The sequence below is a fragment of the Colletotrichum abscissum genome (genome assembly GCF_030869225.1).
Source record: "Colletotrichum abscissum strain IMI 504890 chromosome Unknown Scaffold_17.1, whole genome shotgun sequence".
NCBI classification, from domain to species: Eukaryota; Fungi; Ascomycota; class Sordariomycetes; order Glomerellales; family Glomerellaceae; genus Colletotrichum; species Colletotrichum abscissum.
This window is the reverse complement of record NW_026850065.1, coordinates 302,051-327,003: the sequence shown is the minus strand read 5'-3', so window position 1 is coordinate 327,003 and position 24,953 is coordinate 302,051. Positions and strand designations below refer to the sequence as shown.

General features: G+C 52.1%; 10 protein-coding genes across 10 annotated transcripts; 7 read left to right on the top strand and 3 right to left on the bottom strand.

The window, feature by feature from the left end:
- Positions 1-1,427: 1,427 nt before the first annotated feature.
- CABS01_07765 (uncharacterized protein) lies at positions 1,428-2,619 on the bottom strand (the record flags this gene model as incomplete). Its single annotated transcript, XM_060541127.1, has 2 exons — positions 1,428-2,464; positions 2,535-2,619. Coding segments are annotated over 2 exons (1,122 nt in total), but the record flags the coding sequence as incomplete, so codon positions are not given.
- Positions 2,620-4,606: 1,987 nt separating this feature from the next.
- On the top strand, positions 4,607-4,831 carry CABS01_07764 (uncharacterized protein; the record flags this gene model as incomplete). Its single annotated transcript, XM_060541126.1, has 1 exon — positions 4,607-4,831. The coding sequence occupies one exon, from the start codon at positions 4,607-4,609 to the stop codon at positions 4,829-4,831; it is 225 nt and encodes a 74-aa protein (XP_060402626.1).
- Positions 4,832-4,927: 96 nt separating this feature from the next.
- On the top strand, positions 4,928-5,329 carry CABS01_07763 (uncharacterized protein; the record flags this gene model as incomplete). The annotated part of the gene is made up of 2 exons (XM_060541125.1): positions 4,928-5,013; positions 5,074-5,329. The coding sequence occupies 2 exons, from the start codon at positions 4,928-4,930 to the stop codon at positions 5,327-5,329; spliced, it is 342 nt and encodes a 113-aa protein (XP_060402625.1).
- An 805-nt stretch (positions 5,330-6,134) lies between these two features.
- Positions 6,135-10,179, top strand: CABS01_07762 (impB/mucB/samB family protein; the record flags this gene model as incomplete). The annotated part of the gene is made up of 3 exons (XM_060541124.1): positions 6,135-7,750; positions 8,135-8,348; positions 8,407-10,179. 3 exons carry the CDS (start codon positions 6,135-6,137, stop codon positions 10,177-10,179), a joined length of 3,603 nt encoding a protein of 1,200 aa, XP_060402624.1.
- Positions 10,180-12,212: 2,033 nt separating this feature from the next.
- On the top strand, positions 12,213-14,200 carry CABS01_07761 (uncharacterized protein; the record flags this gene model as incomplete). Its single annotated transcript, XM_060541123.1, has 4 exons — positions 12,213-12,725; positions 12,801-13,051; positions 13,126-13,209; positions 13,276-14,200. The coding sequence occupies 4 exons, from the start codon at positions 12,213-12,215 to the stop codon at positions 14,198-14,200; spliced, it is 1,773 nt and encodes a 590-aa protein (XP_060402623.1).
- Positions 14,201-16,176: 1,976 nt separating this feature from the next.
- On the top strand, positions 16,177-17,966 carry CABS01_07760 (cytochrome P450; the record flags this gene model as incomplete). The annotated part of the gene is made up of 2 exons (XM_060541122.1): positions 16,177-16,638; positions 16,701-17,966. 2 exons carry the CDS (start codon positions 16,177-16,179, stop codon positions 17,964-17,966), a joined length of 1,728 nt encoding a protein of 575 aa, XP_060402622.1.
- Positions 17,967-18,506: 540 nt separating this feature from the next.
- Positions 18,507-20,031, bottom strand: CABS01_07759 (uncharacterized protein; the record flags this gene model as incomplete). The annotated part of the gene is made up of 4 exons (XM_060541121.1): positions 18,507-18,802; positions 18,900-19,240; positions 19,380-19,738; positions 19,993-20,031. 4 exons carry the CDS (start codon positions 20,029-20,031, stop codon positions 18,507-18,509), a joined length of 1,035 nt encoding a protein of 344 aa, XP_060402621.1.
- A 103-nt stretch (positions 20,032-20,134) lies between these two features.
- On the top strand, positions 20,135-20,708 carry CABS01_07758 (uncharacterized protein; the record flags this gene model as incomplete). The annotated part of the gene is made up of 2 exons (XM_060541120.1): positions 20,135-20,415; positions 20,543-20,708. 2 exons carry the CDS (start codon positions 20,135-20,137, stop codon positions 20,706-20,708), a joined length of 447 nt encoding a protein of 148 aa, XP_060402620.1.
- Positions 20,709-21,525: 817 nt separating this feature from the next.
- On the top strand, positions 21,526-22,116 carry CABS01_07757 (metalloprotease 1; the record flags this gene model as incomplete). The annotated part of the gene is made up of 2 exons (XM_060541119.1): positions 21,526-21,738; positions 21,799-22,116. The coding sequence occupies 2 exons, from the start codon at positions 21,526-21,528 to the stop codon at positions 22,114-22,116; spliced, it is 531 nt and encodes a 176-aa protein (XP_060402619.1).
- A 232-nt stretch (positions 22,117-22,348) lies between these two features.
- On the bottom strand, positions 22,349-24,058 carry CABS01_07756 (uncharacterized protein; the record flags this gene model as incomplete). Its single annotated transcript, XM_060541118.1, has 2 exons — positions 22,349-23,088; positions 23,146-24,058. The coding sequence occupies 2 exons, from the start codon at positions 24,056-24,058 to the stop codon at positions 22,349-22,351; spliced, it is 1,653 nt and encodes a 550-aa protein (XP_060402618.1).
- Between the last annotated feature and the right edge of the window lie 895 nt (positions 24,059-24,953).

The following is a 24,953-nucleotide window of genomic DNA, read 5'->3' as shown; positions in this document are numbered from 1 at the left end:
GAAATCAAACAGAAGAGATGGACAGGTGCCAGACCGGATTAACAAGTCACTTGGTTCACGCTTACATTCACCAGGGGGAATCAAGGTCCTTTATGAAAATGCAATGAACGTTTAAGATGTTGGGATGTTTCCCACGCCGGACGACGTCCCAAAGATCTGGGTCTCACCGGCAGCCGGTTGGAGTGGACGTATCTGGTAGAGCTTGCTGTGAGCGCTCCAGATCTTGCGACGCTGCGGCATCCGTCCTCTGCAGGTAGACAATCGCGAAGATCCCGTCATACTAGCAAGGTCCACATCAAACCATCTGGAGCTGATCCAGACGCCCGGGTCAGGTTCTGGCCTTGAGCAACTCCCGTTTGAGGGAATAACGGAGCTCCGATCAACGTCGTAGATGGGATGAAACGCCGTCGCGGGTCACAGTTGCCTTGACAGCCTACCAATTCGGGGAACTGGCAGGAGAGTCTGAGGGCTTACTTGGAGACGGAAGTCTGTGCGATTTCTTTATACGGCTTAGAGCAAATAAAGATAGTGATGGCGAATGCGATCAGTAGACTGGCTTCTGTTGCGGGAAGCCTAGCTAAGTCATCGATTGTTAGCATGACCAGCCGGGCGGGCTGCCGAAGTTTATTGAACGTGCCACATCTTGAGGCTGAAGTTGAGATCACTTGATCGGAGAGGAGATTGCTGCCGACTTGCGACGGCCGTCGATGAAAAGCCGGCTCCGAATGGGCAGAGATCTTCTCTGGTAGGATGACCCGCTGTAGCGAGGGATTGGAAACCGGCTCCGAGAGGTAAGGATGAGAGTGGTCCGATTAGCAGTGTTCAACGCTATTTGACTCCCTCAGAACCGAGACCGAGCTACGCAGGCTTATTTGATGCTACCTCTCCCGCCAGTGGATTTCTGTGAGTCTGAGACGGTAATCCTTTAAGTCATGCCCTTCGAAGGAACTTAAGAAACCCGTTGCGCTCTCTCGATTCAGGGCATAATAACGCTCAAAAGCACTCACCCCAGGCTCGATATTTTGCTACAGATGTTTGCTTGCTTGCTTGCTTCGGGCAATGGGGTTCACACCCGTCCATTCACGCCCGTCCGTTCATACAATTACAATGGCAAAAGAGGCTGCACAACCTAAGCGGATGCTACAAAAGAGGACGACTCGCTTCTGGTCGTGCCTCAAGAAGTGTGGTATATGCATCGCATATCCAGCTGTTGACAGAAACCACGCAGCATATTTGAAAATGCTTCACATGTGAAGCAGGCAGCGGTTTCAAAAGGCATAAGTAGGAATGGACGATGTTTGAAAACTTATGAGTATCAAGCATGCTTACCACCTATAGCATTCCCTCGCACAAGAGAACGAACGGTAAGGCATGGGAAAAGAAAAAAGGGAGGGAAATATATATGTAGATAACAACCGAGGCCTTCCTCAACCCTGAAGAGACACGCCACCAGAATGTTCAGCATGGCCATAGCCTGCCCAATCATCTTCATCTGTCTCGTTTCCCTCTGCTTCTAAGAAGATGCTCCGGTTTTCTTCTGATAAGGATTGAAAATCGTCCATGTCGGCTGGGTTAACGAGAGTTAAGTCTCCCAATGCGGACGCTAGCCCATCCATGTTTGGCTGACCATTGGTTTCCAGCGACTGATGTGTTGGGTAAGATGAGTGAGTGTCTGAGTCAAATCTTTTGCCATCGGTTATTTTCTCTCTCAAAGCGCGAAGTGCATCCTCTCTAATCTTGCTGACGACCTTGTCGAGCAGGCTGTCTCTCTCATTCGCTTCTGCCAAGTCGTTGGCAAAAAGATTCGGGATAGTCCAATTTGAGTAGACATTCTTGTGTCCGGGACGAACTTGGATATCTGTATTATGAGCAGCGAAATAATATTCGCACAGCCGGCAGGTAGGTTTACTGCAGCCTATAAATTTGACGTCGTCGAAGAACGGGATGTGATAGCGATTTCGGCAATATTCTTGATCCAGATAATGCAATAACAAAATTTCGCAATGAACTATGGGTTTGAAAGACGTCCTTTGACACTGATGCATGATGGACTCATCCAAGCCACAGACCTGAAGAGTTTTGGCCTGTTCGAGAGTCGTATCACGGTCCGCCGAGTTTCCCATCATTTTCCTGATAATATTGTCCGCCGAACGCCTCTTTTGTTGCGTCTTCATACCCATATGGCTTTGAAGTGTGTCCATCGGATTGTTCATGGGTATACTTGACGGCAGCCATGTTATTTCGAAATTTTCGAACAGGTCCGGGTGAAGACGTCTGCGGCCGGAAATGATAGCCCGAATAGCACCGTGATACGAAGAAAGCCGTTCGATGAAGTGCTGTAGCTGACACCAGCGCTCGGACTCGTTGAAGCGTCCTTCCCGGGCTCTTTCAATGACCGATTCGTACATCAGACTTTTGCGAAAGTTGTTTGCGGCTAAAATCAGGTGTTCACCGTTGCTAGCGACTGCATTGTAATAAGGGGCCGGTTTAGCATTACTCTTCCAAACATCAAGGGAAGCCTAGACCAGACTTACACCCTTCACTGCCATCCAAAGGCACCTCGGTCTTGGTCAAAGCTTGGAGATATTCTAGCTCATCAAGTAGAGGGTCTCCTAGAGAAACAACTATTTGATCAACCAAGTTGAATAGTTGAACACCAAAGACGCCACTGACTTGGTCAAGGGAAACATACCCGCGTCCAAGGACCTAGCCTGCAATTCTTTGATGCATTGATTCAGTCATTGGTTAAGTCGCGACTTATACAGAGTAACTCGCTGCTTATGAAATAGGAGTATGTCGCGAAGAAGTTCGCGAAAGACCGGGGACCTATCATCGTCTCCAACGTCGACGCGATTCCGTGAACCCATTTTGTCAAGGAGGATTTGGATGGTCGTGGCTGCATATTGAGCATCTTCCGAGCTCCGCTGATTGGATGAAAAGATGTATTGCACCTTGTCAGGCTTCTGAATGATGGCAAGGGATGTGATCGTGGACCCGAATGGTCGGTTATCACAGATTTGAGCCACTTTGTTGATAAAGAACTCCAGAATTGTTCGAGAGCTGCCGTCGGGTACGCCCATTTCAGAAGCATGCCGATATTGTCCATTCTGCATCCTTCTACGGGCCTCATTAAGACCACATAGCAGGACCAAAGCCTCGTACAACCAAACCAACCTATCTCGAAGTTTGACAGCGATCACACCAATGCCTTCTACCGCCACGGTTCCTTTCGATTCAGGTATTAGTAAACTAGTTTCGGATCATGAGGGAGAGTCTCGTACGTTCTTGTCTACGGGGAACTGCCGGGTTCCCCGACATCGATTCCTTGCTTGCCATCGTAGACAAGCCCAGTACCTAGGCTGTATCATGTTCTAGTAATCAACGGAGAATCTACTTCGTAACACAGATTTCTTTCCCCAAAGATTTTGCGGAAATGAGTTTCAAAACCGTTGAGAACGAAAGCCCAAGCGCTTTCATTTATGGGAGCCTAACCCGCCAGAACTCCGCCAACACTCGGTTGCCTAAAGAAAGGCAGAGGAAGTCGGCAGCATTGAGTCCAATACAGCCGAGGACACATCCAATCGCACTTGATCCTTGATGCAACATGCCGGTTTGATGTATCAAAATGCAGAACGAGACCACCAACATTGGATGTGCGGTGTCTTCCAACCACTTAGCTTGTCTGCCGGCCACACTTGAGGTCGCCTTGCCTGCCCCCAAGCCGCATCTCACCGAAAACCCCATAACTCCACCGGCATTATGATTGGCTTCAGGTGTTTTGGCCAGAAGCTAGTTAACAGCTAAGGTCCGAGGCCGACCGCTCTAATGCACACTTCGACATGACCATTGGCCGATGGAAGCGCGAACAATGTGCTGAGGTTGGCGTCAGGCTTTAGGTACTATTCGACACGTAAGATTGGATCTCTACGCCTGGCTTCCAAGCCAGTGCCGGCGAGTTTATCCTCACCATTTCCAACACCATACTACGCCTTTCTACCAGTACCTCAACTTAATAGGTTATCTGATGCTATATGGCGTAAGTTGTTCGTCATGTTATCGAACCAACAGCGCTACCTTTCATAGTGAATGGAAATTGGAGAACTAACGTCAGGGCATTTCTCATCATTCGTACTCTGTGACTATATCATGTGAGACTTACGCCCTGCTTTGAAATTGTCCCATTCAGTCCTTCATATCCTTCCAGGACAAAGCAAGACCCCAGTACCGCCCTATGTCATTTTGAGCCGTTCGCCGAGCCTTTTCAATAACATGAATCAGCGCTTTACACACCCTGTCCATTCTGAGTTGTAAATGATCATTTTGGAACTCAGAGTGACCCCTTTAAGCCAGTGCAGGTGTGTAAGAAACGGAGTCGATGAAACTAATGTGCGAGGCTGCTGCAAAACTGGGCCTGAATGGCGGGGACAAGATTTTGCATTCCTCGAATTCTAAGGACGTCTCACTCGGTCGTGGTAGCTTACAACGCTGTGAGTTTCGTTTCGTTTCCTGGTTGCTTTATGTCGTCCAAACGGCACATGGAGGGGGGTGCATTGCTGATTAGGTTGTAGTCCATACTTTTGGCAGCGTCAGCTTGGATATTGGCGCAATGAACAACTACGCGCAAGAAGCCCCTCATGAGTACGAGCTCTTTGAACAAGTCGACCAAGGGGATTTCCATTTCGAAGACGGGAGCCATATGAATGCCGAGAATTTACCTTTTCAGGAAAGGGGCCATCACTTGGGCATCCCAATGTTCGGTGGATCAACCGATGATTCACACAACCCCATGCCCTTCGTCCCCATTTCCGGAACTGCACCCTCAGGATATTAGACTCCTGAGGGTGGATGGTCGCAGAACGAGAGTCACTGTCCCGACGTGCGACCATCGCAGGTTCCAGAAGAGTGGAAGTTACAAGACGAAGAAGCAATGATGTTGGCTGAACGTACAATGGAGGAAACCAAGTATGAATGTAGCAAATGTGGGAAAGGCTTCCCTAGACAACACAGGCTCAAGTAGGTCGTGGGGTTCCCAGTACTGCGTTTGGGATGGAAGTAGAGCTAATAATGATACAGCAAACATATGAAAACACATACAAAGCCATACAAGTGTCTATTTAGCATGCCGAGAGCCACTCCTGATCGATGCCCCGCCGAGTTTGCGGAGAAGAAAGACCTCCTTCGTCACCGAAACACCAACCATGTAAGAGTCGACGGACCATACAAGTGCCCTGACTGCGGGGAAGAACTAGGAAGGTCAGACTATGTATCGCGTCACCTCAATGAGTCTTGCCGCATGAGAAAAGGTGGTAAACAGGCGCCGTGTAGGTAAGGCAAGTCTTGGTGGTGGACTTCATACTTTTGGAGTTACCTTACTTCGCGATTCCTTGTTTCCGACTTCATTCTTTATTCTCGCCGGACCTGCGCTGCTCTTACATTCCTCGGTTGACATTCCCCGCAACGGTCTTGGCAATCTTTCCCAAATGAGTTTTCAGGAAGTCGCTCGATCAGTTGTTCGTGTGCTGGCCCCTACACTCTTTAGAACCCGTAGCATTGATTCAATGGCTCTTCCAACCTCCCTCAGGCATACGTCGTGTTCTTCTTGTTGATTCGTGATCTGAACAGTCAACCAGCCGACGCAGGTAGGAAGCAAGCCCCACCACCTCACTGCCTGCGGCAAGACGCAGTTTGACGAACATGCCCTCGATCCGGGCCTCTGGTAGCTCGTACTAGCAACAACTTTAATCTAGTTAATGTTAGCGCAGAGATAGCCGCGAGCGGAAAAACGCATGGCATGATGCGCATTATTTCGGGCAGTGATCATGATCATTCATTGGACGGAGCCGAGAGCGGAAAGAGGATGTCTCAGGACTGGCAAGTTCATTGGTCGTGCAGGAATGTCAACTTCCATCGTCAGATGAGCGCCGAGAGCCGGAGACGCCAGCCGCAAACAGAGGTGTAGAAGTAAACAGAGGCTGCTTTTGATGCGATGATATGTGGCAAAATGGAAGCATGGTCAACAAATCTTCAAAATCACTCATTCCAATGTTGCGGATCTTAAATAGCGGGGTTTGCCCGCGGAAGCCAAGGACTCTGTTGCTCCATCGTCGTAAGGATTCCTTGACCAAAGATCAAAGATGAAGTGGACTGCTTCCCTCACGATTGCGCTTGCCGCGTTGCGGCAGGTTGCTGCTACGAACTCAACATCATGCACCCCGAGGCTAATCAGCTACTGGATCAACGCCAACGCCTCCATCTCAACGGTCGAGTCGGTCGATGCGGGCAACGGCTTCTCCGAGGAGGGCAACGTCGCCTTCCCGGGTAATGTCACGAACTTGCCCAGTCTCTGCGCCGTGAGCTTCATCGCAAAGACATCGGAAGGAAATGAGTACAAGTTTGCCATGTTCCTGCCAGACGAGTGGAACAACAAGATCCTTACTGTTGGGAATGATGGCTTTTCGGGAGGCGTCAACGCTCCGGCCATGGCCGTCGGCGTCAAGTACGGCTTCGTCACACTTGGAACCGATGCCGGTCACAACTCTACCCAGAGCAACCTCACCTGGGCGCTGAACAACAATGGAGCCAAGCTCGACTACGGACACAGGGCGTTGCACAACTCTCTCGCACTGGCTCAGAGAGTTGTTGAGAAGTACTACGGTCTGGCTCCTACTGCGTCTTACTTCTCCGGCACGTCAGACGGCGGTCGACAGGGTCTCAAGGCTGCTGAGATGTACCCTCGTGACTACTCGGCGCTCTTGATCGGTGCCCCGGCTTGGTGGCAGAGCCATTTGCAAAGCTGGAGGATCGCGATTGGTATCACCAACCTGCCCACCGATAATGCGAAGCATATCCCAGCCGAGAAGTTCACCGTGATTGGCGATGCCGTTAGAAAGCAGTGCGACGCAGCGGACGGAGTCGAGGACAGCATCGTCAGCGACCCCGCCAACTGCACTATCAACTATGACCTCTTCACCTGCGGTAAAGATGGTGTGGACGCGACAGCTTGTCTGTCCGCTGAGCAAGTCACCGTCGCTCAGGCGCTGTACGCTGACTACAAGGTCAACGACGAAACTGTCTTCCCTGGCGTCAGCCCCTCCTCCGAGTACGGATGGGGTTCGCTGCTGGGTGGCGGTAATGGTTCTGAGCCGAACGAGGTGGCCGTCGGCTACATGAAGTATTTCCTCTTCAATGACGCGGAGTGGGCGTGGTCAAGCTACAACGAGACTGTCCCCGCGTACGCCAACGAAACGAACCCCGGTGAACTAGACGTCAACACCTTCAACCTAACCAAGTTCTCCAGCTTCGGCGGCAAGATCATCATGTACCACGGCCTATCCGATGCTGATGTTCCGGCTAAGGCATCGCAGGTCTACTACGACAAGGTTGTTGCGCAGTCCGGCGGCGACGTCGAGGCCGTTCGCGCTTGGTTCCGTCTCTTCTTCCTCCCAGGACTGGAGCACAAGACCACAACCGTCGACGCGCCTTGGTACATCGCTGGACCGGGACAGGCGGAACAGCTGCTCGGCGGTGGCAACTACTCGGTGCCAGGCTATTCCGACGCGACACACGATGCGCTTCTTGCGCTCCAGCAGTGGGTTGACGGCGGTGCCGCGCCGGACTCGCTCATCGCAACAACGTGGAAGAACGCGACTGATCCGACTACTGAAGTCCTAAGACAGAGGCCGATTTGCCCGTACCCGTCAACCCAAAAGTTCACCAGCGGTGGTGATCAGTCGAAGGCTGAGAGTTTCACGTGCTCAACTTAGAGTAACAGTGAGTTGATGGCATTGAGTCAAAAAGAATGGTCAAAAAAGACAGCGGCAGGCAATTGTGGCCAGCCGGAAGCGGCGTTAGGAGCTAGAGTACTGCATAATAGCAATAATGTTTAATGTGATACAAAATGGAGGAAAGACTCCAGTCAATGCATTTAGTGGTTAACTGAATAAGATCTCGTATCCGCGCCACGTGACCCCGCGCCAGTTTGCTGACAATGCAACCAGACGGATCCGACGCGTCGCCACTTTGCAACCATCAATGCCATGCGAGTGGAGGGGCATCATCAATCCTCACCCATGTGACGTGAAACTATCAGCACCGGCAATATACTCCACCAACACACACGGCATTGACTAAGGAGACATGCCTTTCACGATAGTTGCTCCGGCATCTCCATACGCTTCTCTCTCAACGTTGTTCATCATTTCACGATGACGGCATCGGCGACGTCCCCGCCGTCCCTCGACGAGGTGCCAGAAGATGCCCATGGGGATTCGGAGCATGACACCCTCAAATACTCCCTCTTGGGTCCATCTCTTACAAAAGCTGGTCAGGATGCTGTCGATCAGTCCAAGGTATATCTCCAGCCTGCCCTATGGCGGGGTGCCAATCTCCCTAACAGTGGCCTACCAGGTATCCGATATCATCTACAATGCCTCGAAAGGATCAAAATTCTTCAATCGTGAAGAAGAACGCGACAAAACCTTGACAAAAAAGATTGAACAGATCCTCGAAAAGAAACGCCACCTCGAGAAGCAAGACCTCAGTCGAGAACTTCGCCTCGCTGACCAGCTCATCACACAATCGGAGATGTCCCGAGACCTGACTCAATACATCGTGCATGTCGACTGCGATGCGTTTTATGCTGCCGTTGAACTCCTAGACCGGCCCGAACTCAAAGATATCCCCTTCGCTGTTGGCGGCGGTGTTCTGACAACGTGTAACTACGTTGCGCGAAAGTATGGATGTCGGAGCGGGATGGCTGGGTTCGTCGCCAAGAAGCTATGTCCCGAATTGGTTCTGCTCAAGCTCAACTTTGAGAAGTACACTGCAAAGGCACACGAGGTCCGCGAGATCCTAGTCGAATACGACCCTCGATTCGAGAGTGCGAGTATTGACGAGGCGTACTTGAATATCACGGAATACTGCACGAATAAGGGAATCGAGCCGGCCGAAGCCGTGGAGCAGATGCGGCGAGAGGTCCACGAGAGAACCAAGATCACAGTGTCAGCGGGTATCGCAGCAAATGCGAAGCTTGCCAAGATCTGTTCAAACATGAACAAGCCAAACGGCCAGTTTGTTCTGCCAAATGATCGAGGCGAAATCTTGCGTTTCATGGCGAAGCTTCCCCCCAGAAAAGTCAATGGTGTTGGTCGTGTGCTTGAGCGGCAATTGGCCGAAATTGGTATCAAGACTTGCGCAGGCATCTATCCTTATCGCCAATTTCTCCGACCGCTCTTTGGCGACAAGGCGTACGAATTCCTGATCAATGTCTATCTTGGCCTGGGGCGCACCAAAATCCAGCCGGCAGAGGAGTACGAGAGGAAGAGTGTCGGTACCGAGAGCACTTTCAAAGATATGTCTGATCCTCAGCTATTCAGAGAAAAGCTGAAGTGGACTGCGGAGGAGCTGGAGAAGGATATGAAGAGGGCAGAAGTCAAGGGTCGCACGCTGGTTCTCAAGGTGAAGCTTCACACGTACGAGGTCTTTACGCGACAAATCGTCTTACCAAGAGCAATATGTCTGGCTGGCGACCTTTATCATTTCTCCGTTCCCATCTTGGCGAAGTTGGAGGAGGAAATGCCGGGGATGATGCTGCGCCTAATGGGCCTACGATGCACCCACCTTGTCAGCACGAAGAAGCCAGATACGATGGCATTCTTTGGCTTCAGATCACGAAGACCTGACGCCCTGGCATCACCCGAGAAGGCTCCCAGGCTTGTGCACTCTGGAGCCAGCGGTGAACTTGACGATGACGGCTGGGAGCGGTGGCCTGAAGAATCACTTTTGGGGCTTGACAATCACGAGGGTTTCCGAGCGGTTGACATCGAGAGCGATGGTACGAACATCGACAGCGACCCAAGCCCAGCTAGGAGACACGGCAAGGAGATTCTACCCAATCCTGTGCGGGAATACGCACCCGTCAACGATGAGATGTGGGATTGCCCAATTTGCAATCGCCCACAAGCGCCGGATGAACGGCAGTTCAACGAGCACATCGACCTCTGCCTCTCAAGACAGACCATTCGCGAAGCCGTGCACGAGGACATGCCCCCTGCGCCGCTCTCGAGGTCGACGACGCCGGACGTAAAAAAGGTCAAGGTCGGTGGAGAAAAGAAACGCGGCAGACCACCCGCGAGACCGCCGAGTGACGACCCGCGGCAGAAGAAGCTTTGTTTTGGATGAGCTGTGATGACAACCCGCACTAGATGATACCCGTAATATTACATGATCTCAATAGCTTTGCCGGGCGTGGAGAGGCCTAGTCACCCCACCGTGCCTTTGTCTGCCACGAGTCAAACTCGGTACCCCGGACGGCGACTCACTTCTTCCTCCTGGGCATTTCTGTTACTCACACTATCCGCCATGATCACATACTGGCATCCTTGAACACGACAATTGCAGAAAAGTTCTCAAGTTGAGGTGGCAAAAGCCGGCGAACATTTCGCTCCGGGGACCTGCAGGTTCATGTCCGCGCTAGCTAGCGCGCGATGGGGACGCCACGGCTCCTTTAGCCTTCAGCGCTTGGGGCCTTCGTGATCCAATAAAGCAAGGCATCGAGAGATATCCTATGAAACTTTCCAACCCATGCGTTGGATTCCTCATAGATCGACAGGAGTGATCTCGCTTTCCAGATAGATCCATTGTCTTTCTGTGCGCCTCTTCGCGGATAAGCATTCAAGATCCGTGATATTTTTCTCCGTGCGTCTATCGTGGACCACAGTTCTTTCTTTGAACGCATGAGGCTTACGTTGGTCCGAAGGCATACCGTTGCAATTTACCAACCGGGCCAGAAAACGGCGCAACGCCGCGCCCTCTCACGATGGCTCACTTGCAGGATCCTCCTCTCAACTGGCTTATCATGGTGCCAACGTTGCAAGCAAGTGAATACCTAGTGACGCCTAACCAAAAAAGCAACATGACGTTGGAACTTTGGGCTGGCTGTTGTAAGGGAGAGTGATCCAGAGCCACGTGTGGAGGTTCGCGGATAGGATTCAGAGCAGCCACCTGTATCAGAATAGATGATTTCCTCCCTTTTTCTGGATTGGTCGGCCGATGGCTCTCACTTGCACGGTATCAGAAATCAGAAACAGAAGCTTCTATGTTGGCTGTGAGTCTCATGAAGTCTCCCTGCGCTCGTTCCTCGACATAGTCAGCACACATCGTGAGATTCGGACCATGGGCCAGACTTCACGCAGCTGGCCAGGGCCCTAACACTCATCACACCAATTCGTGTCTGCAGTCACTGTCTCATTCTCGTTCAGCAGTGACAAACTCGAGATCAAGAGAACCGTGCGCCGGCGTTATCTCAGATAAAGCAATGTTTTTCTCTTGACAGGTCCGATTCAGCGACTCATGGATCCTCACACTATCCAAGGCTCTAATGATCCGCTTAGAGATCTGCGATGACGCTTCGTCTTGCGGATCTTACGCTGGTCAACGGACCGTCTACTGGCTGAATCGCTAGGCGACATGGGCCCCAAGAAAAAACCGCGACGACGGCCAAACAGAACGTTAGCCATCATGGCTCAGCTCTACGAGAGTCCGGCTCCTGATTAGCGTCCGGAAGAGAGGCGTCCCTTGACACTAGCGCTAGCGACCTGCTTTTGCATATGCAACCGACGATCCACACTGGAAGCCATCGTCTAAAACCGCGACTATTGCTTGCACCCTCCCACTCCTACTGAGAGCGGCGCCTGTGAGGGGATGCAGCCGCGCTCCCTTGCGTTGCAGTTTCACTTCAACGGTCCCCAGCTCGGGGCCATGAAGGCTGGCCATTTCCTTTCAGAACAGCAACTGACAGGACTCGGCGTTCAACTCGTCTTCAAATCCTCCCTGCGTTGAAAAGACTTTCGAGATGTGATCGACATCGAGGGCCAGCGCTATTGTGGACGTAAACAGGGATCTGCACGACGGTGCGCCGGCCTCACCACCGCGTTTGGCTTACCTCGAAAAAGCACGATGGGTTCGCCCAAAGTCTTCTAGAGTGATTTCTGGCGGGTGAATCACGGGTGACTGGGAAAGCACTTTCGCATTCCTCGAGGAACCTTGTTTTCCAGCCCCATCTGCATTCCAGCATATAACCAAGACCATCCTCGGATTTTAAGCATGGAGAATATCTAAATAGCTCTATTCCCTACGCTCCTTTTCTGCTCGCCAGACGGCAGCTTCGCACATCACTATCAGATCTTGAGTCAACGAGACAGAGATCAGTCATTATGGAGTCAAGCGCAGAGGCCACGCCTACACCAACTGCCGCAGCAGCGGCGCCTTCGTTCAATACTGCGCCAGTTGCGGTCTTCTGGCTTGCCTGGGGTGGGTTTTGGACAGTGCTTTTGCTCTGTGGCATGGCATTTCTCTTTGTCAACCGCAAAATGCCTTTTCTGAGGATCCGCGGTCTGGCTTTGTCGTTTGGCGCTGTCACTATGCTCCACCTCTACTGGCTTTCGGTGCAGATCGGGCTTGCCATCGGCCAGTTCGTCCCCGATGGCGCCGAGTTTTGGGTGATGGGCCTCTACCTCCCCTTCGGCATTGCTCTTTTCCACGCTTCCAACAGCCGGTTCCTCCACATCGCCAAGGCGCAGCGGAAATATGCAGATAAGCCGCTCACACAGTCCAACTCACAGTTGGACACCGGCAACGGGCCGGACAAGACCCTGACGGGGAAGTTCCGGAAGCTCGATTACACCACCAAGATGCTAGCCGTCGTGTGCACGGGCATGCTTGTGCAAGTGAGTTGATGCAGGGTCAGATGGTGGGGCATGTTTGACAGTTGACACTTGATGGCTGACGTGCTTCATCATCAGCTTCTTCTAACAGTGGTCATGTATCTGGTCTCGCGCAAATATCACCCGTCGTTTGGTATCCCCGGCACTGAAGTGACGGGAACTCCAGCGCAGCAAAAAGTCGAGATGGGTAGGGGCTGGGAATGGTGGCCTTCTGTATTTTGGCAGTTCCTCTGGGCTTGGCTGGTCGCACCTGTGATTCTCTGGAAATCACGTGGAATCCAGGACACTCAAGGGTGGCGTCTGCAGACCATTGCATGTTCTATCGCAAGGTGAGTTGAAATCCAGGTTAGCGCTTTGTCGCTTCTCCGTGACAAACCCCCCGAGCCAACACTAACGAGTTCAGCCTTCACGCTACCCCTATGTGGCTTGTCGCCTTGTACGTCCCAGCGATGGCGCCCGTCAATGCCTACTTCATCCCCCCGCAGTGGTAAGTTATATGAAGCAACGCATAGACACGTTCTTCCTCCCGAGCTCGATGTTGACTTACTCCTAGGATCTGCCTCTCCATCACGTTCATTGAAATCTTTGCAATCTTCATTCCCTGCTGGCAAGTCGTCAAGCATAAGACTCTCAGACAGGAAACGCTCGAGTCCATCGCTGTTTGGGAAGCCAAGAACAAGTCCCGCGCCGGGAGAGACTCTGTCATCACCGGATCGACCAAAGTCGGAAGCCAAGCTTCCGTCAGTTGGAAATCACTTGCGCAGCTCGAAAAGGACACCAGCCAAGCAGAAAGTGTCTACACGATGGGCGCCCTCGAGTACGTCTTGGACAAGAACCCCGAGCCCCTCCGCAAGTTCTCTGCCCTCAGAGACTTCTCCGGCGAGAACATTGCATTCCTGTCAGCCGTTGCCGAATGGAAGTCATCAATCCCTCAGAGCCCCGGATCATCACATCGATCGGCCGAGATCTCACGGGAACGTTTCAACCGGGCCCTGCGCATCTACACCGAGTTCATCAGCCCTTACCACGCCGAGTTCCAGATCAACATCGCATCACAGGACTTGAAGCGGTTAGAAGGCGTCTTCGAAGGCGCAGCTAGAATATTATACGGCGACCGAACGGAGCGCTTCAGCGATCCTGTGGTACCATTTGAGGATAATAGCTGGGGTGGACCTGAGTCAACAGCGGGTGGCTCTGAGATGAGCTGCGTATCACGAGATGGCAGCGGAGACCCCATTGCGGACCGGGTGCAGTACTGGGGCGAGATCCCCGAGGCTTTCAACGCTGCTGTCTTCGACGACGCGGAGTCGAGCATCAAGTACCTCGTCCTCACCAACACGTGGCCCAAGTTCGTCAAGGAGAGGAGGTACTCACTGGACTCTGAGGACTCTGGGGAGACGGTTGAGACATTTCAATCATCGTCAACGCTGTCGTCACGGGTTAAGAAGTACTTCCGCACCATGAAGGTCGTGGTATGATTTTGGAAGACACGAAGCAGGACACGGCATTGGTTGTTTTCACTTTCCTTTTTCCTGCGATGATATCCCCAGTCTGCATGAGTTTCCCATACCAATTTGTAATTTACTATTACCATAAAAGCCACCATTAATGCCAAAGTCACTGCTATGCACCTCATTCTCCTATCGCAAGATGAATGCAGCGTGTTGTAGAATCTGAGACACAATCGACATCCATCCACGTGTGCTCTCTATCTCCGTAACCTTACAGCTTTGGAGTTCCAATCATCAAGCCAAACTCCGTGGAACCACACCTGAAGCGCCTCTGTCCTCTCCTTTGCGGCGGCCTACGCGTGCACAGCCATGTGGCGAACGTTTAGATCCGGGATCGCCACGCCACGGGCCGGGGCACAAACAAAGGCGGAGCGGGCGTTGGAGGCAGTCGACTTCGGCATGTCGTGGACACGAGGACAGGATCAATTATGATCTTGTCGCTGCGGGAGATGCCGCTGTGGAAGGAGAAGGAAGAATCATGGTAAAAGGCTTTAAGCTCTCAAGATCGGAGGCGCCAAGGTCAATGGATCGCGGAAGACGTTTACGTATTGGTGTCTATCGGTGTCGCCTTTCCCGCGTGTATCTTCGCTAAGCTGACTGGCTTCAGACTTGACTTTAGACTCAGATCAAGGTTTGCATCGTCGCCCATGTCTCACCCCAAATGCCAAAGGCGCGGACTTTTCCTTCGATGCTTCTTGAGCTATGGCTTTTCTTCTATAGCAATATCTAGAGGGGTACCTCTGCAATTGAAGGCTTATCTTTGCGTGCGTATCGTCATACTTGCGACTCCGCTTCCGGATGTTCGGAGTCTGTGAGACTGTAACACCAACTCAAAAGGTCTCGGTCTAACCGTGTGTAACTGTAACCATGATTCATGGATTCCAAGGATTCTTTTCCAAAATTTTGGTAACGTTCCCAGATTGGAAGACATGGGGAGTCTTCAGGGTTTGGCTTCCCAAGTCATGATGAATATCGGGTGGATGGGTGTTACCGACGGCCCGCCGGGCGGCTGTCGTCCACAATCCCGTACCGGCCGAGAGTGTGCTCAACCTGCATCATGACCGCTCGGGATGATTACATATCCCACCAGCTTATGCGTCATGTTTAAGTTTCAAGGTTGTCTAAGAGAATGGTTGTAAGTCTGTGGATGAACATGGTTCGAGGCGATGGTAGAAACGAGTCGGGCTTGTTCAATGTAAAGTAGGTACCCTTTCTTTCGGCGACGAATTGATAGACCTTTAGGTAGAAACAGCTGCGCAAGCTCACCGTAATTGTACTGATTAACCATAGATCAATCCATGTTGACTCTTAGAAATGCAGTTTATGAGTCTTTTGAATACCCTAGATGGAATTCAGTCGTTTGCTACTAACTCAGAGTTCCAGTCTACGGTGATTGGATCGGTTTTCAGTACACATCCTCAGCGCATCACAACATCAGAGACGCACGCGACGATCCAGGATCATCGTACCCCGTACAGATAGTCCAATGGCCAGAAAGAGAAATACTATGACAAGGAGAAAACGCCCAAACGGGAACCTCGCATGACACTCGAAACGTCCCCCTCGTGCCCCTCCCGGCCGTCGTCGCCAGCACCGGAGGCCGGTGAGGCCACGAGTGGATACCCCGCCAGTGCCGAGACCGAATCGGGTGCCGCGGCGACCGCTGTGCCGCTGTTCTACAGTGCTAGTGCTCACTCCCGTCCCTGTTCTTCAGCAGGGAAGGTGGCGCCAAGAGCATCAACTTTCATCCGAAGCTTACCTCCAATGGATGGCAGACTCCACGCGGCCCTCATGCACGTCAACTTTGGAGATACAAAACTGTCGCGATTCGACGTTGTTGAAGCAGTCCGTTGTGCCGCTGAGTCGTTATCTCATTCTGAGAAACTCATCCGCACAACTTAGACCAGACTGCCTATCCCAAAAGCATCTTGATAATCAAGGCCATGGCGGGTTTCGCCGTATATGCGGCCATTGTCGCTACTATCGCCATCTCCATTCGTCTCTTCTATCTTCGACTCTTACCTAGGCCGATCGCTGGTGGACCGCCGTTCAACCTCGATTCTGCAAAGCGAATCCTGGGAGATGCACCGTACTTCATCGAACTCGACAATGCGGGGGAATACTGGCTCAAGTTCTTCACGCAGCTGCTCTCCAAGCACAACACCCCCATTGCTCAATTCTTCCCTGGACCTCTCGATAGGACGCACATCGTCATTGCAGATTACCGCGAGGCCCGCGACTTGATGTCGAAGCGAGGCAAAGATCTCGGCCGTGGGGTTACCAACGATATCACCTGGAACAGTGTGATTCCTGGGCACTTCATCTCCATGGAAGATTCGCATCCTTCTTTCAAGGACACCAAATTCCTCACTAAAGACCTCATGACACCAAGCTTCTTACATGGGGTATGATACCGCTCGTAACTGGACAACTTGAACTTGTGGGGTGTGATGCTGACAGAATGCAGGTGTCGGCGCCAGCTTCACATAAGATGGTTCACAAATTCATAGAACTGTGGAAGACGAAAGCCGCCATCGCTAATGGCCGGCCCTTTGAGGCCGATGCCGACCTCGAGGCTTTTACCTACGACATCATGAACGCTGCGGCTTTTGGCACCTCTGTGGAAGATAGCTACACCAATGAGAGACTCGCGGTGCTTCCTTCACCTAACGGATCCGAATTGCCCAAGTTTGACGTCTCACAACTTGCAGAGTTCCCAAAACTCTTTCCACCACCGCTTCTATTCGCCCTGAATACTCTCAACGAAAGAATCAACGGTGCCTTCCGTGCACTCATCCCCAAGCTCTTCTTTCTCTACGATGATAATCGACCGACTATCCGCCGGGCATTCGGCTTGAAGAAAAGCATTCTCCAGTCTCATATCGACCGCTCCGTCGAGGATCTACCCCGCGGCGAAAGCTCTAAGGAGGAATTTGCCTCGGCAGTAGACTACATCGTCTCGCGTGAGATTTCAGCAGCAAACGCCGCCGGCCGAGAGCCGGTCTTTAATTCGGCAAGGATACACGACATGATTTGGGGCTACCTTGTCGGCGGGCAGGATTCTACACACAGCACGCTCTGCTTCACAGTCAAATACCTGGGTATTCACCAAGAAATTCAGTCCAAGCTTCGAGAAGCGTTGCGGCTTGCATACCCAGATGCAGTTTCAGAGAAGCGAGAGCCTACGGTTGACGAGATCACAAAGACTCACGTCCACTACCTCGATGCATTCATCGAAGAGACTCTGCGTCTGAGCAGTCCCGCCGGAGCCATCATGAAGGAGACGCTTGTCGACATGGACATGTTTGGGTACCGCATACCCAAGGGAACGCCCCTCGTCTTTCTCTTGGCGGGGCCAACGGTCTCAGAAGCCGGTGCCAAAGTCGACGAGGCGAAGCGTAGCGAAACATCACAAAAGGTCGCCAACGAGGGTGTCGGAGACTGGGCCTTGACCGAATACCCTCCCGAAGAACTCCATCCAGAACGCTGGTTGCAGCCCGACGAGAAGGGCGAAATCGTGTTCAACAACAGAGCTGGTCCATTTATGAGTTTTAGTTATGGCCCCCGAGGATGCTGGGGCAAGAGACTGGCGTATATGGAGTTGAAGCTGATCATTACGCTGTTAGTTTGGAACCTGGACTTTATGAGGTTGCCTGCTGAGTTGGAGGACGATGCACTCCTTGAAGGGATATTCACAAAGCCGAAGTCGTGTCTTGTGAAGTTGAGGAGCTGAGCACTAGAATGTCGAGAGCGACTCTAGAGGGAATCGAAGAGGTCACTGACCGAATGCTAATCACCAAAGGGGAGAGTCGGCTCAATTAGACTGGAGGATCAAGTTATATAGGCTCAACTGCAGCATCCCTCTACTCATTCATGCGCTGTGAGAATACACCCTTTACTACTGTTGTGGTTTGCGTTCGACATCTCAACTGGCTGGGCCCTGTTGTTCTCCCAACCTAACGCAACAGCATATACGTAGTCCAAATGATGCGATTCGATCACTGAATATAAGTTTATCAACGCTGTCTATAAGACTGGCTACATGCAATCAGGTCGCTCCCGTCCAAACGCCATCCCAGGTTCCCGTCTCCGGTATGACCTCATTCTGTTTAAAGATGATTTCCCGCTCGCAAGTAAATGTATGCTTCTGCCAGTGCTTTCCAAACTCAGCAAACAAATGAACTCACAATCGTTCACCTTCGTAATCTTTCCAAGCTACATAAAGTCTTCCTGTTCACCATGCAGCGCGAATTCATCAACTTGCTGGGCCTGCCTACCCAGTGCCTTGGATGTTGAGCAATTTTAATACAGCAATGTAGTAATCACATTCCTCCGCCGACAATCCGTGAATGAACTCCATAACCGTCGGATGCACGTCGATCGCCCCTGCTCCTTCAGAGTGTTCGACTTGTTGAGTTTGCGAAGCTGGATTGTTCCTCTGATCTGTCAAGTAGATTTCGTCGTCGATGAATGACGTCGAGGAGTTTTCTCCTTCGGGATCCAGTAAGAATGTCATGGCGTTTCGTATGCTCCTGTTGAGAATAGCCTTGTTTGCGTCACTAATGTCCGCTAAGGAATTCAAAAGATGTTCGTCAGTCACGAAGATTTACATAGTTACCTACTCGGATTGAAGACCACAGGATTGAGCGAGGAATTGTAAACTTACTCTGCATCCCGAAACCGGGACGATCGTTTCCATACTGCGAACGCCATAGGGTGGAAATGCATGTGATGCGGTGATTCCTGTGTTCATCCTCTGGTCGAGGTCGATTTTGATCAAGCATGCCGATGATGGTGACAAAATGATCCCAGCCCTGAATAGTAAGACGATAAGTTGGACGCTCTTCCAAAACTACTTTTGTCGCTCTAGACTGGTAAGGTTTCAATGCTCTAGACCTTGCGTTATGTCGGCTGCCGATAGGTCCCATGAGGCGTTGTTGAGCGGCCTCCTCATGGACAATAAGGTATTGATCGTTAATGTGGACGTGAGACTGCCAGTTGTGTTGTCTGTTAACCACTGTCAGCTACTAGTACATAAGTAGGTACCTCTTTCAATAACTCGAGGCAGGGTAGAACAATCCCATACTTTAGATCGCAAGGGCGCGTGAATATACGTTGACAACTTTTGGGGGCCGTGGTACCGTACATCAAAAACGACCCGCAGATCAAGAAGTCCGCCTGCTCGTTGTCTTGAGTTGTTGCATTAGTATTAGAGACGGCAGTGGTGGGAGTTGTGAGAGTTGTGAGAGTCTGTTGGCCGGCGCTAACCGAATCCCTCTGCGATTGCGCCGTGGACGGCGCTGTGGACGTGCTGGGGCCGACGACATGACCGGCGATACCGCCGGTGGTGGGAGACTCCTCGATTCCCCTGCGTCCAGAAGGCGGGGTTTGAGTCGGAGACTGGCTCGGGGCGAGGACATTCGTCTGATTCAGCGCGTCCTTAACTCGGGATCGTCGAACGTCTGATCTTTCGAAAGGGATGAAGTTGTCTCCACGGGGGATTAACTGCGAACAGTAGCATTAGCATCGGTGCTTCATGGAGTGGCGGACATGCTTCGCATGCTCTTCCCTGAAAGGATGGAGCAACCTTGCATTGAGAGCATCCGATCCCATGGGATGGGGCCGAGATGAGATGAGCGGGAGTGCCGCAAACTTCAGCGACGGTGTGGAGAAACATGGGATGATGGGCAGGGAAAGCTTGTGTTGCGAGCGGCCCAGATGCATGTAGGAAGGCATCTGAAAGGCATCCGACAACTTACCGGGTCTCTGCTGCCTTGCCCATTGTCTTCGGCAGACATGTTGGCAGCTCAGAGTCAACTTTGCGAGGTTCGTGATGCGGTTCGCCAGGAGGTTTCGATCTTTGGGTATATAATGAAAGGATGAATTTGGTTTCGACTTTGGATGGCGGCGCGGGAAGAGAGAGATCTTAGGCTGAGTTGCCAGCGTCCCTCCAGCACAACGGTGCTTTGGAGGTGGTGCGGGGGACGTTATCAGCCCGTTGGGTGGTGGCTTGACGTTCCTTGGCAGTACTTTTTTCTCCACGAACATTTCATCGGTAAGAATCCAGTCAAGGCACGGATATCTCCACGAGATTTCCCCTGCGCAAGCTGCTCTACTCCAGAGCTAGCTGCCCCGTACCGGAGCAGCGCCTGTACCGGAGGGTGTTCTGTACCTTGCATAAGGTAGGTATGGCACCCTTGAGCCGCTGTCACCATTGGTCGTGGACAAATTGTTGGTTGGGGCTAGTTAAGGCGACCTTATCCCCATTCTTCGTGGAGAAATCCAAGTTGGGGGCTAATTAGTGAGCAGAGGATGTTGCCCGACGTCATTGGCAAAGCTCCATGATGCGGTTTTCGCACCGCCTCTTTACAACCACAACAACTCGAAGCCTTTGCAAAACACCTCGACTTCGGAGGTACTCTCTACTCTGATCAAGCTTCGGGCACGAGGAAACCGAGTACGTACGTACGTATAGCTTGATCGTGTTCAGGGGCTCCGACATAGGGTACGGTACAGCACCACAATCCCGGCGGTCTCCGGCTCTCTAGCGTACACTACTCCGATGCAAGCCGTTACAAAGCCGACTAGAGAGTCGCGAATTCAACAACGGGCGGCGGCGCACGAATTGTCACCAGCACACCGTGGACTCACCGATTACGGATCTTGGCTGTTGTTTGTCATTCAATAGTAACAAGAGGCTCAGCACCGTATTTCCCGGCTTCGCAACACCATCTTCAGTAACGTCCATTAGTGTGATGGCTCTTGCTCACGTGCAACACCGCCTTTGGTCCTCTAGCGTAAGTTGTTGGCGCTCGCGGTGGACATACGGTCCTAGGAACACTTGTTGGCGTAGCTCGAGACACAACATGTGCTGGACTTGATGCGCGCCTTCGCGCTCTCGCAATTTTTCTACACAATTTGATCCCATCATGACGTATCACACAGTTACAAATCATGTCATCCTCGGTATCGGTGTCATGTGGTGGTTTCCTGCCCAGAATCACGGACTTACTCGTATTGTCAAGACTTGTTGTCCTCGATTCTGTAGATACGCTCACGAACCCGCTACTGTGGACATTTCCACACATCTACGTAGATGTCGTAATGGTATCCTCGGTAAGTCTGATCCAACCGCCGGTTGACGCATTGTTATAAAGTCTTTGATGCCACTCCTGGGGGGGCTTTAAGGGAACAAACAGACTACACACCAGACTACACACCAGACTACACACCAGACCACACCATAAATACAGCCTACTTTGCTCGTCAAGAACCACCAAATATCTCAAATCATGGCAACAAAATCCTGCCTCCTCCTCACCAAATCCTCCATTTCTACACGCCCTGGTGGCACCATCTTGGCAGCGGCCAGCTACGAAGATCCGCAAGGGCTCGTGGAAGCTATCGAAGGCACATTTGAGGCGAACACCAGCAAAGCCAAACGCTTCCTCAAGACCAACGTATTGTGTCTCAAGCCGACTGTATCGATCGCCACACTTCGCTCGGTAAGCTCTTGCTTGTCCCATCAAGAGTCTATTACCTTCACAAATACTAACAACCAGCAGATCGAAGTTCCCGACCTCACAGCACTGCCCCCCCTCAAGGCCTTGATCCGACACTCCGCTCTCGACGAAGCCTTTACTGAGGCGGTAAACAAGCCCCAGTCGATGGATCAGGGGTTTTACACACACCTGTTTGATCTCTATGATGATATCTTTGTGGACATCGACCAGCGCGAGGATCGCATCGTTCTACCCCGCCACGCGCTGCTCATTGAATACAAGATGTCGTCCAAAGCCAAGAAAGTCATTGGAGGGCTGGCTTCGGTGATTGGAGGCTTGACTGTCATTGCGGTCAAAGCTGGGGAGGGATCCCTCAACTGAAGGTCGTTTGCGCATCGCAGAGTTTACCATCAAGGATACAGCACATCCCGTCTCCCCTCCTCCCCCCTCTACCCGCTTTCTTATCCTCCTTTCTCTCCTTTTGATACACAGCACCAGTACATGTAACACCAGAACGGCATACCCTACTTTTCTTCCTGTTTCATTTCGTTCTCATTACATGTACCTTAGTCTACAATTAGATAGCAGAAGCAACCCAGTTCCTCCAAATACTTCAACCGCTTTCCTCCAATTGCCAGGCGAGGGCAGTCTTCTTCGCCCGGGGCACATACTCTATCAAACGAGTGCCCCTGCCGTCTTGAACAACCACTTTGTAGGTCTTCTGGATATCATCAATGCAATCACTGGCTCGAGACACGCTCACAATCTGAGCTCCTTCCCACAAGCCTGCCTTATCCGCAGTTGAGCCCGGAATAAGCCCCGTGACAACGCGAGAGTTCGTACTTCGTTTATCAAACCCGAATTCCATGATAGGAAGCTGAGCTGCCGTCAGTGTCTTGGATGGCTCGCCCAAGAAAAGGCCATCAAAGTTCATGACCGCCCTTCCCCGGAGCATGTCTTGGTAATGCTCCTCGATTGGGAACTCGTCGCCCACAAGAGACGTCTTTAGGGCGGCAAGCCAGTCACGGGCGCCCACAGCCTCTCCTTGCTTGTGCCTTGTTGTCAAGTCGAGAATGATGGAGTCGAGGGGCCCTGCCGTGGTAAAGTCGTACGAGCGGGTGTGTCGGCGCAGATAGAGATCCATGAAAAGGAGGTACGCGAAGCCGCGCTTGTAGGAAATCCACTCTGCGTACCAGTCGTTGAACATGGCCGCGGCCGCATCGCGTATGTCCATGTTAATGCGAGGGCTGGTGAAGTAGCCTTGGAGATGATCGTTGATGGTGCTGATCAAGAAGTCTTTCCCACGGAAGCCGAGGCGATAGGGCAGATATGACGAATACAACTCTGCAAGTCCTGCGTAGTGTCAGTTTCTAAATGCCAGACGATGGGCTTTATATCAGAGATCAGTACCTTCTTCAAACCAGTCATTCTCATTTGCCTCGCCTGAATCAATCGTGGCAAAGCTGTGCACCATTTCATGCGTAAACAATTGGATGAGGCGGTCATCTTCGACGTCGCTACTCCTGTCATCGTATTCCAGCATGTAACTTGCATCGAAGCCGGTACCACCAAAGCCGACGATGGATTTCCGCAGAAACATGCGATACGTTCCACCAGACGACCCAAAGAACTCCGCCATCTTCGGGAACAGGGCGGTGTTGTATCCCTTCACTCGGTCGAGGTTTGACGGAAGGTCACCGAACCAGTAACATGCAGACGACGACGCTCCGGAAGAGCTCTGAACGGGCCCGACCATGAAAATGGTGTTCCGAACGACTTCGGAGCGATCGACGCGGACCATGGGCTTGGTTCCCTCCCCGTAGCTCCACACGCATCGCGTAGAGGCCGGCGCGTCGGCCGGGATATTCCACTTGACTAGGACGGTGAAGAGCTGATCATTGATGAGCTGCGGCAGAAACCACATGCCGGCGCCGTGCAGGCCGCCCTGGTCGCGGCGGAGGTCGATGCGGGCGCCGAGCGGGGTCTTGATGTCTACTTTCCGGGGGAAGACATCGAAGCGGAGAAGGATGTCGCCCCGGGGTTCTCTGGTGAAGGACCAGTGCTGTTTCTTGTCCCGGCCCTCTGAAGGGAGGTCGTGGAATTGGAGCTCTAGGGGGCCGGCGTCGTCTGTTGCGTTGATGTCTTTTTCTTGATACGGATGCCCGGGAACGTTGCCGTAGAAGGTGTTGAACACAAACACAGGCTCGTGGGCCTTTGTGACCGGCAATTGCAGCCGGAGCAGCACCGATAAGCTGCTCGCGCCGTCGGCATCGAAGCGCGGCGTGAGCTCTAAGGAGTACAGGTGGTGCGGCGGGAGTTGCATCACGGCTCTGGTAAGTGAGTGAACGGATCAGTGAACTGGATTTTGACGTTGATGTAAGCTTTGAAGCTTGTGACAGCGTTATAAGCGCCAAGCCTTTTGACCGAAGAGTCAACGGTTGCGTGTTTTCTCGTAATTGAGTTCGCCCTTGAACGTTGACGTTGACGCGGCGCAACTCAAATAAGAAGGTGAGGTGTTAGCCTGCGGGGGCTACGGGAAAACGGCAGAAGGAGGCGCGCGGAATCCGCGTAGGCTTCGGTTTCGCTGAAGAACTCACCTTTGCCCAAATTGATCCTCTTCCATCACACCAACTCACACATCAGAACTCGCTGAGAGGTGGATGAGTGAACGAGCCCGGGAAGCAGTCAGTCTAAAATCTATGCATGAGACTCAACTAGGAAAGCTGATCTTAGTCTGCAGTCGCGTCTCATGCTGGGGCGTCCAACCTTGAGAAAGCTCTCCAGAGCCTAAGTCAGTTTAATGGGTCTCGGCAGCCTGCAAATTCCAACCCAAGTGTCAGGGCAGCGCACATGGCTGGCAATTTCGATGGGCATCTTGGTTCAGGGCATATCCCAGTCCGCAAATACCTAATGCACCACGGCGCTAGGCCCGAGGTTCAGTCTAGCACACATCTCCACCGCAATGAGAGGATTACCTTGGAGTTTAATCATGCCGGCTCTGACAGATCTTAGCCAGCTTGAGACCCGCGTTGAGGATCGTATATTTGCTCGCTGGTCCCTTGAACATTACGTAGTAAGGTCTGATACCCCAAAATGTCTCTTGGCCCCTGCTGTGGCTTAGCTGCATTTTCTTAGCCAAGATTGAAGGTGCTGAAGATTATCTTGTGATGGCCGCGATAACGCAACCACAAACATTTCCTCGAGTGTTTTGTAGTCAC